The 14,772-nt window shown below is 36.8% G+C and overlaps 1 protein-coding gene across 1 annotated transcript in view; it reads left to right on the top strand.

Moving 5' to 3' along the window:
* Window positions 1–14,414, top strand: part of LOC106064931 (uncharacterized) — a 28,392-nt gene extending 13,978 nt beyond the window's left edge. Inside the window, exons 5-10 of the mRNA XM_056006997.1 lie at window positions 32–147; window positions 10,146–10,281; window positions 10,470–10,606; window positions 11,462–11,591; window positions 11,842–11,976; window positions 13,307–14,414. Coding sequence (XP_055862972.1) covers window positions 32–147; window positions 10,146–10,281; window positions 10,470–10,606; window positions 11,462–11,591; window positions 11,842–11,976; window positions 13,307–13,561 — 909 coding nt within the window. The 3' untranslated portion in view covers window positions 13,562–14,414. The remainder of the gene's footprint in view (window positions 1–31; window positions 148–10,145; window positions 10,282–10,469; window positions 10,607–11,461; window positions 11,592–11,841; window positions 11,977–13,306) is intronic.
* Window positions 14,415–14,772: the final 358 nt, after the last annotated feature.

Here is a 14,772-nt window from a genome sequence, read left to right as displayed (position 1 = left end):
CCTTTGAATCCCCCCCCAACCTCCCCCGCAGGCGACACAGGAACATCATAGACTTCTTCATGAACTGAAAATGAAGAAAATGGCTAATGAAGTTCGGCAAACAGCTCTCCTGAAGAAGAAAGCACTTTTACAACAGACCATACAGATGTGAGTCAGAAATATTTAAATATAGACATATATGTGAGTGATATAGGCCTATAGGAAATATAGATAATTCTGTGATTGATAGATATATACCTACAAATACAGACGTGAGTGACAGATATTATATATACAAAATATATACATACACTGGCGTTATTGTTGAGTATCGTTTCTTTTCAAGGAACATATCTGCTGTATTTGTAATGTACTTAGGGCCCATACATTTACATCATAATTTTAAAAGTAAAAAACATTATTCAATAGGTTCTTAAAATGAGACATTTTGGGCGCGTCAAAACAGTCGAATATCTAAAAAGCGTTTAACCATCGTTCTGTTGGCATCTTATTCTGACCAGAACAGGCCTACTACAAGAGGTCTCGCTTAACATGCAGATAATATTACAAATAAATACGCGTAATAAAGATAAACTTACACTACTTGTATCTCAATTGTCACTCACACTTCAGTATCGACCATTGCCCCCACGTTACTTGATTTTACTACATTTTAAATAGGATGAATAATGAGCTGTAGATGTCAAGAGAGTGTGTTTCTGGCAGTGAAGAATGTAAGAAATAGGCCTATACATACGCGTTTATACATAGGGTTAGGGTTTACTGGGCGTTATGGTTAGGGTTTGGAAACAAAAATCGCCCCCGCCCCTTAAAAGTTCTGGATGCGCTAGTGCTAAACATATGACTATTCTTCTGCTTTTAGTTCTTATTTGAAAGGCTCTCTGGTGCTTTCAGACACCATTAACTTTGTTATCAAGTGTTTAACCATCATCTTAAGATCGAGCCTCGAGGCTATACATTCCGTTTCGAATTCCGTAGATCGAAGTATTAGATAAGATTAGTGATTAGATTAGTGATTAGATTAGTGATTAGATTAGTCATTAGATTAGTGATTAGATTAGTCATTAGATTGATTAGATTTCAAGTATGATGATTCTTTCGCTCCAGTTTTTTAATTTATGTTTATTTCTACACAGATCTAGATCTAAAACTTATTCTGTTCTACGTCCCAAACTTTTGACTTATGCGTACTCCTTCTAAAATGTTCGCAACGCTGAGTACCCCTCGCCCCCCCCCCCAATGATTTATTTTAACAACAATCACATTTTGTGTAAGCCTAGATACACAAACTAATGATTAAAAGTAATAAGTAAAGTTTCTCTTTCGGATCATGCGATCTATGGGGCAGTTGATGTTAAGGTCATCTGTTTCTATGGCCAACGGTTAACAAGCAGGGTGTTATGTGGCCAGCACAACGACCAACCGCCTTTAATTTCCCCAAATAAAGTCAGGTACCCATTAGAGTTGGGTGGACTCAGGGGCGCCCTAAAAATCACGAAATTCAAAATCTTCACCGAAATTCAAACCCAGGACCCCAGGTTTGGAAGACGAGCGCTTAACCACTCAGCCACTGCGCCCCATAAATAATGATTACTCTATCACAATTAAGTATTCAATTAGTTAGTTTATGTTTTACATGCTTCAGAGACACATCAATACATTCTAAACAAGATTACAAAGAGAGTTTGTGTTGCCACATGAACTCAGAGGCGGCCCCCGTGGGAGACGGATCCCTGTCAGATCCGCATATTCACTGGTCGACTGAGGATGGCATCGAGCAGGGTATGAAACCGAGACCGTAGAGATAATCAGTCCTGCGCGCTCGACCAGGCATTGCTCTTAATCTAATGACAAACTGGTTACAAACTAATAACCTACTATTGATAATATACCTACACATTACGGAAAGACAAGTACCGGATATTTACAATATGTCAGAAGAGCGATCTTAGATAATTGAGCATTTTCATTTAAATGGAACTAGAATGAGGATAAAGATCTACCTAAATTAAACTACTAATTTAGCACTCTTAATATCTATATCTACTAGATCTAGATCTAAAATATATATTTGGGATAATGTAGATGTAATTTAGATAAGATTTATATTTAAAAAAAAACACTAGATAATCAATTAATAGACTATTTGCAATATGAAATATTAAAATAGTAGATTAGTTTTAGTATTTTATAACATTGCAATATTGACATATTGACAATCTAGACTTTAGAAATAAAAATCTACACTTTAAGCCTAGAAATTAAAATTATAGATCTTGATCTAGTCTAAATCATGGCTGTCTGGTAGTGCGGTTTGCGCGCTGGACTGTCGTTTGGATTCATCGATGGTCCCAGGTTCAAACCCTGCACGTTCCTATCCCACGTCGTCCATGTAAAACAACAAACATTTTAAACTAGAAATTCTAGATCTAGATTCTATAATGATTTTAATTAGAACTTAAATCTAAATCTAGTTTTAAAAAATCTAGCTCTAGTGTAAGAAAAAAAAATCTAGATCTATTTTTTAAAAATCTAGCTCTAGTGTAACAAAATCTAGATCTTTTGCAAAAAATTTAGATTAGATCTAAATCTAGCTATTATGTCTTTAAAATGCGAGTCACATTACGAGGTTTAATAAACATTACTATACCGAGTTGTTTTAGCATTAAAAGAATTTATTCCATATGACGTCAAAGGAAAAAAATCCACTACGTCACACGGCCTAGTTAGACTAAAAAATGTCATCTATACGAGCAGCTTGTCAAGTGTTCATAGACATTGGTGCACCGAGTGAGATATTTTAGCATTTCATTTAAAGAATTTACTCCATATGACGTCAAAGGAAAAAAATTCCATTACGTCACACGTCCTAGTTAGACAAAAAAATGTCATCTATACGAGAAGCTTCTCGAAGGATCATAGACATTGGTGCACCGAGTTTGTTCTTTTAGCATTTCATTTGATGGGCTAGTTAGACTTAATATATATATATATATGTAAGGATTAAAGACGCTTTTTTTTTGTTTTGTCTATCAGTCTGTCTGTCCGTTATGTTAATAGCGAGAAGAAAAAAAGCCTAAAAGCTATTGAAAATCTTATTAAAATTTAATTCCCCTTCCGAAACATCGCATTAGTTTTAAGTTTCTATAATATATTATTCCGGATGTTTATATATTTATAGTGAGAGAAAATAAGAATTCCAGATTAATCAAATGCCGTTAATTAAATTTGTGGGATGGTCTGTTATGAAAATTAGATGTACCATAGTCTTATGGAGATTTTTTCAAACCATACTTACCATACAATTTTCGTAAATGAGAAAATTATTTGTTTTATTTATTAGAAAAGGGATTTCAAACATTTATTAGCGTTATTAGATTTTTCATATAAAATTCTGATCATTTTTGGCGATGATTTGTAAGAAAATTAAAGTAATGTAAGTCGATTTCTTTTTCGAAACAAAATCCGGAACATTATTTACCGATTAAACAACTTTTATTATGTTTCAGCAAGAAAATTAACTGTAAAATAAGTCAAAAAAATTGATTTTCAATAATCGTTTCTAGTAAATTACTTTCTTATTTTAAAATCCTGAGTAACCTATTGTCGATATTTTTGAAAAAAAATATAATTATTTGACATACATTTGTTTTAAGTTAAAAATTCGGAACAATTGATATTGATAAATAAACTATAGTGACGTGGTGTCAAAGAATATAAGTGTAATATTAGTCAATTATGCGATTTCAAACAATCATTTGACATAATTTATTTTTTATAAAACAAGACCGGAACAACTTTATAGTTAATGAAATATAAATCAGTATAGATATTTTTATTTAGCATTTATATGCTATTTACATTAAAAAACCGGAACGATATATTAAAGATCATGTGTTTCTTGCAACGTTTAAGCATGGAAATAAAATCTAATATAAGTTAGAAGAGCAAACAAATATTCATTGGCATTGATTTGTTTTTCACAAAACATCCGGAACAATCTATTATAGATACTTAAAACTATTGCAATATTTCTGAATTAAAAAGTAAATGTTAAATCAGATTTACAATAGCCTCTAGTTTCAATTGTTAATCTAATCGTGACGGACAGACCGACCAACAGACAAAACGCACAAAAATAATCTTCTTTTATTCGGATGGGGGCACTAAACAAAAAAATAAATAAAATCTAATTTTTTTAAAAAGTTTAAGGAATTGGTTTAGCACCTGATCATGTTGCGACGTTACGCTACTGCACGAAAATCGCTGCATAAAAAGTCCATTTAAAAAAATGTGCGTGATATTTACATACAAAGTGCATTATTAGCCTTTATAAACAAACAGAAATGTTTTCTTTTAATTTTAGCAGCTAGTTGACCAGAAAAAACATTTTTAACTATTATTTATATTTGTTGTAAACATTTCCTGTACATTTTAAAAATATATTTGACTTAGTGATACTGAAAATACACAAAAATTGTGCATCTTTGTTAGCATATTGTAATATTGCCTCCCTTACATTTACGTAATTGTTGGCGTATTTTATGAAAAAATCGCTTGCATAATTAATTTTATAAATTAAACGGTTTGCTTTTAGAAAACCAAAAGTAGCCGTTGCACCTAAACTTGTCAAGCTGCATTTAATGATGAAATAATATTTTTCATATATCATCTAGTTTTCGAGATCTGAGTGTGACAGAAGGACAGACAGACAGACGGACAGACGAACATTTTGCACAAACCTAATAGCGGCTTTTTCCCCTTACGGGGGCCGCTAAAAATGGAAACAGTTTTTGCATTTTAAATGTGGGTGTGTCGACGGAAGTTGTACCATCTCTGATCTTTGTAGAACTTCGTCTTAAAATGTAAATTAGCTCGTATTTGAGTTTGTAAAAACTTAAAATCTATACTATAAAGTAGAATGTGAGGTGTATGTATGTTACTTATAGACATCAAAACCGCTTGACCAGTCTTGATAAAACTTGGCAGGAATGTTTCTTGGGTACCAACTTAGACCTTAGTGTATGTATTGTAGCCCTGAAACAAACTTAAGACCCTAAAAAAAAAATAAAGTTGTCCGACTCTATTACAGCTATAGTATTTTATGGATCTAGGCCATGTCTACAATGTTGACATGAGAAAAGATCGAAAGGATTTAGACTTATATCTAATTTTAAGAAATACACTTTGCGTAGATAGTTTTTTACTTTGACACATGAAAATACAAAAGAAGATCCATTGATTTCAATATATAATAAAATTAACTTTCAATTTTGTTTTTCAAAAGCATTTTTTGCATTAATTAGTTCGTTATATCTGTGACTACAGATTTCCTGGCGAACATTCTTTCATTAGACATTACCAAATGGTTACACATTAACACATCTCTTTACTGAGTCTATTCCTAGGCCTAGGTCTAAAACCCTCATTGAACTCTAAGATGATGAAATTTCTTTTCGCAAAGATAGTTTTATGCTTTAACACATAAACATACTAATTATTGTCCATTCATTTCATATTTTGATCAAATTAACATTCAAATTTGTTTTTCTAAAGCATTTTAATACATTCGTTAGCTGTTCGCTAAAGCTTTATTTCATTCATGAAAAAAGGTCACGCATGCGCAACACAGAATGAACTCTATAAAAGCCAATTTAGATTAGTGTAGATTTAGATCTATGTCTACCTCAAGATCTACTTTATACTTTAACACATGAACATACAAAATTAAGTCTATTCATCTCAAATTTTAATCAAATATATGTAGGCCTACAAGCAAATGTTTTAATTTGAAAAAAATGGATTTAAGCCTATTAGCTATTTTGATTTGATAGCTTCATTCACACTATTTTTACATTGACACATTCGCTTTACTTATTACATTATTATTTCGTTTAATTGTTTACAAAACACTCTCAGTGACTATGTCGACAGTAATGCGCAAATAAAGACCCGCGGGTCGCGGGTAACATATGTCTAGTAAATAATAAAAAAGATTCAAAACTTATTTACATTTTATTCTAATTTATAAACTAAATGGGTATTTAAAAAGAAAGCATAGTTAACCCTGTGTAGCTTGTACCCTCTTGAAACTCTTTCAGTACCTCTGGGGGTACGCATTGAAAAACACAGATCTAAATCAAGATGACAACTATGAATCCATAGAATTCCCGGTGTAAATGCGAGGGATTATCCTCAGATCTGTTGTTTTTTTTTAACTTACAACTTAAGCAAAGTTCTAAACTCCTTTTAAAAACAACATTTGAATCAATATTTCATTCAGTTAATAAATGGAAAATATAGTCCATGAAGAGCTATTACTGTTATTTCCATTGTGACCTTAGATGCAAATTTTTTGACCATTAAAAAGTGATGTATATTTAGGAAATATCTGCTTACATAGTTTATTTTTAATAATTAAAAGGTCTATTTTCGAAAAAGAACAAAAGTAGCCGTTGCATCAGAACCTTGAAATTACTAAAATGTCATCATGGCCTATTTTCATTTTCTAGTTTCTGAGATCTAAACTGGGACGGACGGACAGACAGACCACACAAAATCAAAAGCGGCTATTCCCCTTTCGTGGGCGACTAAAAAAAACGACTAAAAAACCAGGTCAAGCAGAAATGCGTTTTGGTTATGTGCTTTTAGAATTGAAAGGCAGCCGTTCCATTGGAAGATATAAGGGTAAAAAAATAAATGGTTGGAGAGGGGCGTTAAATTTATAATAGTGAGTGGGTGGGTGTTATTATGCAGGCAGACGAGAAGGTTACAGGTGATGGTGTTAAGAAGTGAGGTGCATACTCTATCAAAGGAGGTTACGGGTCGTTCGATTGAAAGATGAAAAACAAAAAATGTAAATTTGTTGAACAAATATTTTGCCAAGATCAACAAGGCTGCCAAGAAGTCCCCAATGTCCAAAGCCATTGATAAAGCTCGCAAAGCTGATGAAAAAAAAAAGACCAAAAGGAACCACAGACCGAAAGTGCTGAGGGAACGATGAACTCCCCATTCTCGATAGGCGAGCTTAATGCTGCCATAAGGAAATGCCAGCTTAAAAAGGCTCCCGGGCCGGATGGTATTACCCCCGAAATGCTTAAACATGTAGGGGGGAAAGGAAGGGCCGTGCTCTTGGCATTCGTAAATAGGGCCTGGAAACGTGCCACCATTATTCCTATACCAAAAAAGGGAAAAGATGCTTCCACTGCTGAGGGCTACAGGCCCATCTCACTCACATCTTGTGTGGGAAAGATGGCTGAAAAAATGGTAAATGAGCGTCTGGTTTGGTACCTTGAGAGTGCCCGTCTTATAGCTCCAGAACAGGCTCCAGAACAGGCTGGTTTCAGGGCTGGAATGTCCGCTATAGACCAAGTCAACATCTTTGTGCAGAGCGTAGCAGATGGATTCCAAAGGACCGAAAGCACATACGAAAGCACATACGCAGTCTTCATTGACTTAAAACAGGCATATGATAAAGTATGGCGGCCTGGTTTGCTTCATAAGATAAGAGCCGTGGGGGTGCGGGGACGGATATATTACTGGATTAGAGACTTCCTACAAGAGCGTACAATAAGAACAAGGATGTACGGAGAAGTCTCAGGGGAAATGACCCTCGAGCACGGCCTCCCCCAGGGCTCCGACCTGTCATGCGCCCTTTTCACGGCCTTCCTAAATGACCTACCGGCTCAGCTAAAATGCCAAAAGCTGCTATATGCTGATGATATTGTCCTTTGGAAATCCGGAAGGAGCGCATCCTCTATACAAAAAGTGCTACAGGAGGACCTCCATACGCTCTGCTCATACACACAAAAATGGAGGCTAGAAATAAACACCTCCAAGACGGTCTATTCTCTGTTCACGCTCGGGACTGGCATTCTCGGGCAACCTTTCCAGCTCTCCCTCAACGGAGTGGCTCTCAGCATGGAAAAGCTACCCAAGTACCTTGGTGTAACTTTAGATCGCAAACTAAAAATGTGTGAGCACATCCAGGATGTTGTAAGAAAGGCCTCAGGGAAACTTTGCATTGTGCGGAAGCTGGCATCCACGAAGTGGGGAGCCCGAGCAGACATGCTCCGATCCCTGTATTTAGGAGCAGTCCGATCACAGATAGACTACAGCCTACCTGTGCAAATTTATGGCTCTAGGACTGCTCTTGAACAACTTGATAAAATACAGTCCCAAGCACTAAGATTTGTCTGTGGAACCTTTAGGACAAGTCCAGTGAATGCGGCTGAAATAATGGCTAATATAGCTCCACTAACCCTTAGGAGGGAAAGGTCAGTACTGACCTGCTATGAGCGGTATAAAAGGCTGGATGAATACCTCCCAGCTAGAAAACTAGTGGATGGTTGGAGATGCAGAAGACGTATCCAGATGCAGTCTTTTATGCATCATGCCACTAGACTATCTGATGAAGCTGGCCTCTCCACCAACCGACAAAACATTCAACGCTTTCATCCCCTTCCCCCTTGGTGTCGCCCAACAACCCCAGACATACGCTTGAAATTAGTAGACCCTAATGCCACTCAGCAAAGCCGTTCATCTAACGACCTTCAAATCCTAGCTCTGGAGACCATTAATACCTTCAAGCCCAGTGCTATTTTTGCATACACTGATGGATCGGCATCAATAGATTCTGGAAGAGCAGGCTATGGAGCCTACATCGACTTTCTTGGCTCTCACACAGTCAAAATCTTTGGACCATGTGGTAGTGTTTGCAGTTTTGATGCGGAGACCATGGCAGTCTGTGAAGCCTTAAAAATCATTGACTCTCAACTCGGCGAGGGACATTTGAGGGCAACACAGATTGTTGTGGTCACTGACTCAAAATCTGTACTACATGCTTTGCAAAGCCCCGGACCATGGCCCCCCAATATCAACACTGTCATCATGGCTTCACATAACATCAAACAACGCTATGGCACCCCTGTAATAATACAGTGGGTACCGAGTCACATAGGTGTGACTGGCAACACAATCGCAGACTCTTTGGCCCACCAGGGAGGGCAAATTCCACCCACTGATCAGGCTGTAAGCTTTCATCAAGCCCTGGCTATAATACAAAAAACAGAAATGGAAAAGTGGTTTGAGTGCTGGGACAAGTCCCAAAAAGCCCGTGGAGTCTGGGAGCGCATGAGGCGCCCTGACCGCACTTCCCCGTGGTGGAGGCTGTCCAGGCCTGAGCAAGCTATTATAGCACAGTGCAGGACAGGCCACTGTCCTGTTGGCTCTTATTTCTCGCGGCTATGGCCAAATTTCGATTCACGGTGCCCTCGCTGCGGGGAAGAAGAGGAAACCGTGCCTCTTATTCTGTTTGACTGCCCCAGACTTGCTGATCTTTGTCTCGACAGGTCTGGGATACCCAAAATTCTCGACCTGTATGGCGACATTCATGCACTACGCAGGGTTTCTGTCCAGGGCTTTTGCAAGAGAGGATTTGAGCCTCTCAAGCCCTCACTCTAATGGAGTTTGATGATGATGATGATGATGATGATCAAAGGAGGTTACGGGTCGTTCGATTGAAAGATGAAAAACAAAAAATGTAAATTTAGAATGCAAGAAAACGCCTGTGTTAGGATAGACACTAAATTTATAATATATTTACAAAAGCCCAGGCTGGCTGACTGACTCACTAATCATCAGTGATTAATCCACTTTTGTTGGACGAAGAAGTATGAACATTTAACCTGTCATTACTTACCTAATGCCCAGAACAACTAAGCACCTTTTAAGATTGCAACGGTAGCCGTTAATTTTTACCTATAACGATTTTTAATGGCAGTATTGTACTAATACTTTTTTTTAGGATGTTTTCCAAGTCAAAATGTGTACTTCCTTTTGACTTCATTAATCGCGAAAGAAAAAGTCACTTGTTTGTTTGGCTCCACTCCAGCTTTTAATGTTTAACTTTCATTTTTTTTTGTACCATGTAGATCTGTGTACTATGTTTTTATCTTTGTCTTATTTTGTTATCATGTTTATGCACCATCTATGTTGCCGAAAATACTCAGCGTTGTGTTGTATGTAGATGTAGTGAATTGTTGAAGATAATGCTGTTCTTATTTTTATCTTGATTACTTAGGTATACTATTTAGCTTCGCCTCTGCTACGCAAAAACATGAATGTTCTTTTTTTGCTTGTTAAAGGTTTGATTCTTTCATTCGTGATGTCGACAAGAAGTACTCACGCGCACGCTTTCAGATTGAACGCAACAGAATAGAGATGGAACAAATGGAGAAACAGAAGATCAAAATGTTACACATCATTGAGAGCCTCAGCAAGGTGTGCTAGCAACAGACGGACAGACAGATAGATAGAGAATCTGATGGATGGATGGATGGATAGATGGATAGATAGATAGATAGATAGATAGATAGATAGATAGATAGATAGATAGATAGATAGATAGATAGATAGATAGATAGATAGATAGATAGTTTGATGGTTAGACTTGACTATTTTATTGGCAGGTTAGGAGAAAAAGAGACTCTCTGGACTGCAGCAATCCAATACTTAAGTTTATGAGATTCGCTTTCACAGCCAGCAACTTCCGAAAAGCGCCATCGGAAATGATCAACCGATTCCATGCCATGAAAAATAATCTCCAGTTGAGTATAATTAGCAGTGGTTAGGTCTAAGTATAACCAGCAGTATAAGTAGCGAGGCCTCCAGCAATCGGAAGCCCTAGGCGGCTGCTAAGTTTGCCTATGCCTAAGGCAGGCCCTGAACTTGTAGTTGTTAGATCTAAGTTTAACTAGCGGTAATGACGTCTAAATATACTATAATATAGTACTATTGATAAAGGCAACTGAAAATACTCATATAGTTTTCAATGGTTAAAAAAATTGCAATCCCATTTTGCGGATTTTAAATAAAATGGGCTATTGACCACAGAGCCATATATTCACGCAAATCAATGATATAAAACCATTTCCTTTTAGTTTCCATTGAGATAATGTTTCGGCAATATTAGAACTAATGTATTCAAGTCTGTTGATTGTAGATTGTACATATAAACAGATTGACTCTCTGATATTTCTAGATCTAGATTCTGAATCTAAAAATTGCAAAATAATAATTTGTAGACAAGTGTACTCTTATCTGCTATTTACAATTGTCGGAGTAGATATTTTAATGAATATTAGTATTAGATCTAAATCTTAAATAGGTTAAGTTTGAAAAATTTTTTTTTTTACTTCTTATAACTACTTTACCAAACAATACCCTTTTTTCAGCTTTTTGAAGTATTTCACATTTTTATGTAGTATATATATATATATATCTATATAGGTTTGTTCTCGAAATATTGTGTAGTAGTCCTGTCTCTTTTTGAGAAGATAGTGCGCACCTTTTGCACCACGTGGCTGGGGCTGTTTACAGCGGAGTTTTAAGTGTACTTAAAGTTATAGTCTCATAGATCTATATAGCACTAGTACTCTATATCTATGGACGAATGTTACAGATCACTCTTAACTCAATACGAGGCTGACCTTGAACTACAAGAGCAACTAGTAAATGAAGAGCATGAACTTGTACGGCAAACACAGTTCAAGGTCATAGAAATGAGAAACCAAATCATCCAACTGAAAGAGGTCAGACTATTAAAATAAAGGACATTTTATAGTGTTAAACAATATATATAATAATAAGGCTTGTCTTCGAGTCCGAAGATTAATAAGGAATGCATACGATAAATTATATATATATATATATATATATATATATATATAATAATAATAATAATAATAATATACAGAGACATAGAGATAGAGAATTGGGTGGATAAATTTGAAATATTATAGATGTAAGTTTTAAAAAGAGAAATATATATTTCCCATTCAGGAACTGCTTGAAATTCAGCGAATGAATCACCAGCTGTCTAGCGAAACGTTTCATATGACAGACTCGGTCAAACAGGACTATATTGAAATCTATACTATCAAGGCGAGCATTAACAACTTGGCAACTATGCTATCAGTAAGTGGTTAGGTGTTTTCATGTGCGGCAAGTCTTTGAAGTTTGAAGTGATGTCAAAGCTTGAAGGTGGGGTGAGTCCTTGACGTGATGTCGAAGGCGGGGTGAGTCTTTGGCATGATGTTAAGTGTTTACATGTGTGGAGAGTCTTTGACACGTGGGCGATGGACTTCAAACCTCAAATCCTGGCTAAGCCCTGGACGGAAACCCTTCTGTTTTGCGACTACCTTCGTCTAACATCTTGCATTATAGAGAGAAGACATTTTTTTTTCGTGGCCGCCTCCTGTCAGAGATGGAGAAAAATCGCAACCTTGACCCTTGACCTCCCTCTTTGCCATAAGTACAGTGGATGCTGATTGGGGGTGAACAGAAAACTTTTTAAATTTTGTTTTTGTCATTTTCTGTCCTGGGACTGCCAGCAATAATTCCTGCTGTTGTTTTACTGCTAGCAACTGTTTCCACTACTTCATTGTGTTGCTGTGGTTCTGCTAGCAACTGTTTCCACTACTTCATTGTGTTGCTGTGGTTCTGCTAGCAACTGTTTCCACTACTTCATTGTGTTGCTATGGTTCTGCTAGCAACTGTTTCCACTAATGCATTGTGTTGCTGTGGTTCTGCTAGCAACTGTTTCCACTAATGCATTGTGTTGCTGTGGTTCTGCTAGCAACTGTTTCCACAAATGCATTGTGTTGCTGTGGTTCTGCTAGCAACTGTTTCCACTAATGCATTGTGTTGCTGTGGTTTTGCTAGCAACTGTTTCCACTACTTCATTGTGTTGCTGTGGTTCTCTATTCATTACTGTTTGTAGTGTTATTATAAATCTTATAAGGCTGATGTGGTTTGGTTTCCTAGATCTAGTACTAATTGTTACGTTTGTTCTAGTTCATTGAGATATGTGAATGTCATTGCGATTTTGTTTTCTCTTTTGTTTGAATTGTTTATAATATATTTTGGTGTAGGGTTGATTGAATGAATTTTTGTTATTAATTTTTTTTTTAGTTAGCAAAGTTGTGTGTAGCCGAGACCAATCATCATAGTCTCCACTGACCACAGGTTGTGACGTCACGGGTCAGTGTTCAGGCCTACTCTGACGATTGGTCTCGCCCTAGTACCTAAGTTGCAGACTGAGGTGCACAGAGCAACTGGCTACTTGCAGACTGAGGTGCACAGACCAACTGGCTACTTACAGACTGAGGTGCACAGACCAACTGGCTACTTAATGCTCATGAGCACAGACCTTGCCTTGACCTGTTAGCCAAAAGATAATACAGATACTCGTAAAGCAGTTCAGATTACTCTCCCCTAGATTGAAATATTTATTTACTCTCTTCAGAATTTTCGACATTTCACCTCCTGGAGAATGTCTAGAATTGGCAAGAATTGGAGGCGCCAGATTGAGGAAGTTGGCAGCCTGATTGTATTCTACAAAGAATTAATTGATAGTTTTAAAATCAGTCACCCAGTTGCTAGCAAAATGGAGAGAATCGTGTCGCCTGATATACCAGATGTAACCTTTGACACAGAAGCGAGAGGATCTACAACAAGTTCCGGGCCAAAAAGCTCATTGTATTCGTGGCTCTATTCTTAAGGATTCCCATTGGCAGTCTTGTCAATGTTTATCATTTGGAGATTCAAGAATCTGGAAGTATCTTTAAACCGCGTGAGATTCAAGAATCTGGAAGTATCTTTAAACCGTGTGAGATTCAAGAATCTGGAAGTATCTTTAAACCGTGTGAGATTGCGAGACATTTGTTTTTATTGGGAAAGCAAGTACTCAATGCCTTCAATTAGTTTATGGAGATCGTTTATGTGTTTTTTTTTTAAATAAATATTGCGGTCTGTCAAGTAAGCAATATGTATCTGTTTGGATCAAGTTATACTCATGACCCAATAACAAATATTACGAAGATCCGGTGGCCACATTCTCATCAGTCAGATGATGATCGTCTGAGCCTTGTCAGCATCGATCATTAAAGATCATTTAGCTGTTCATGTCCGTGCCTTCATTAGCCAGCCAAAGGATTTGTGTGTACATCCTCCAGGTCATTGGTGACTACTGGTTATTCAGCAAACTGTCAATCAAGTTGCTATTCCGTCATTAGTCAGGAAAAGATAACTCACATCATCATCGGAAAAGGCCACTTGTAGCTGTGCCGTCATTCTATGATGCCCAATTTGAATACATTCCAAACGTAGAACAAATCAAACAACTAAAAAAAGCTTTTCTAAACGGGCATGACCTAAAACTATTAAATTGGCAACTCTTTGTCCTATGGAGTGTATACGTTGGTAGTCAAAACCTTTTTTTTTTGAAAGTCCATCGGCTAGAGATAAAAATAGACTTGAAAAATTAATAAATATTACATCAACTGAACAAAATGCTTGATAGAAGTTGTTCTTTTTGTCTGTACATACCGACCATTAAACCCTTCTGTTACTTTTGTTTCTAGTTTTTTTCCATGTATCTAGATCAATACAAATCAAAGACGAAGGAGAAGAATTCGACGGCTATGAAGTAACCAGTAGATGGAACCAAACACTTGTCTTTAAATACACAACCACTAAAGACTTTAACTACACACCAGACTTTAACTACACACCAGACTTTAACTACACACCAGACTTTAACTACACACCAGACTTTAACTACACACCAGACTTTAACTACACACCAGACTTTAACTACACACCAGACTTTAACTACACACCAGACTTTAACCGAGACCAATCGTTATAGAAGGCCTGAATACTGACCTGTGACGTCACAACCTGTGGGCAGTTTAGACCAATAGTTCGTTG

The sequence above is a fragment of the Biomphalaria glabrata genome, chromosome 12 (genome assembly GCF_947242115.1).
Source record: "Biomphalaria glabrata chromosome 12, xgBioGlab47.1, whole genome shotgun sequence".
Taxonomy (NCBI): domain Eukaryota; kingdom Metazoa; phylum Mollusca; class Gastropoda; family Planorbidae; genus Biomphalaria; species Biomphalaria glabrata.
The sequence above is the reverse complement of the archived record's forward strand: the minus strand, read 5'-3'. Positions and strand labels throughout refer to the sequence as shown.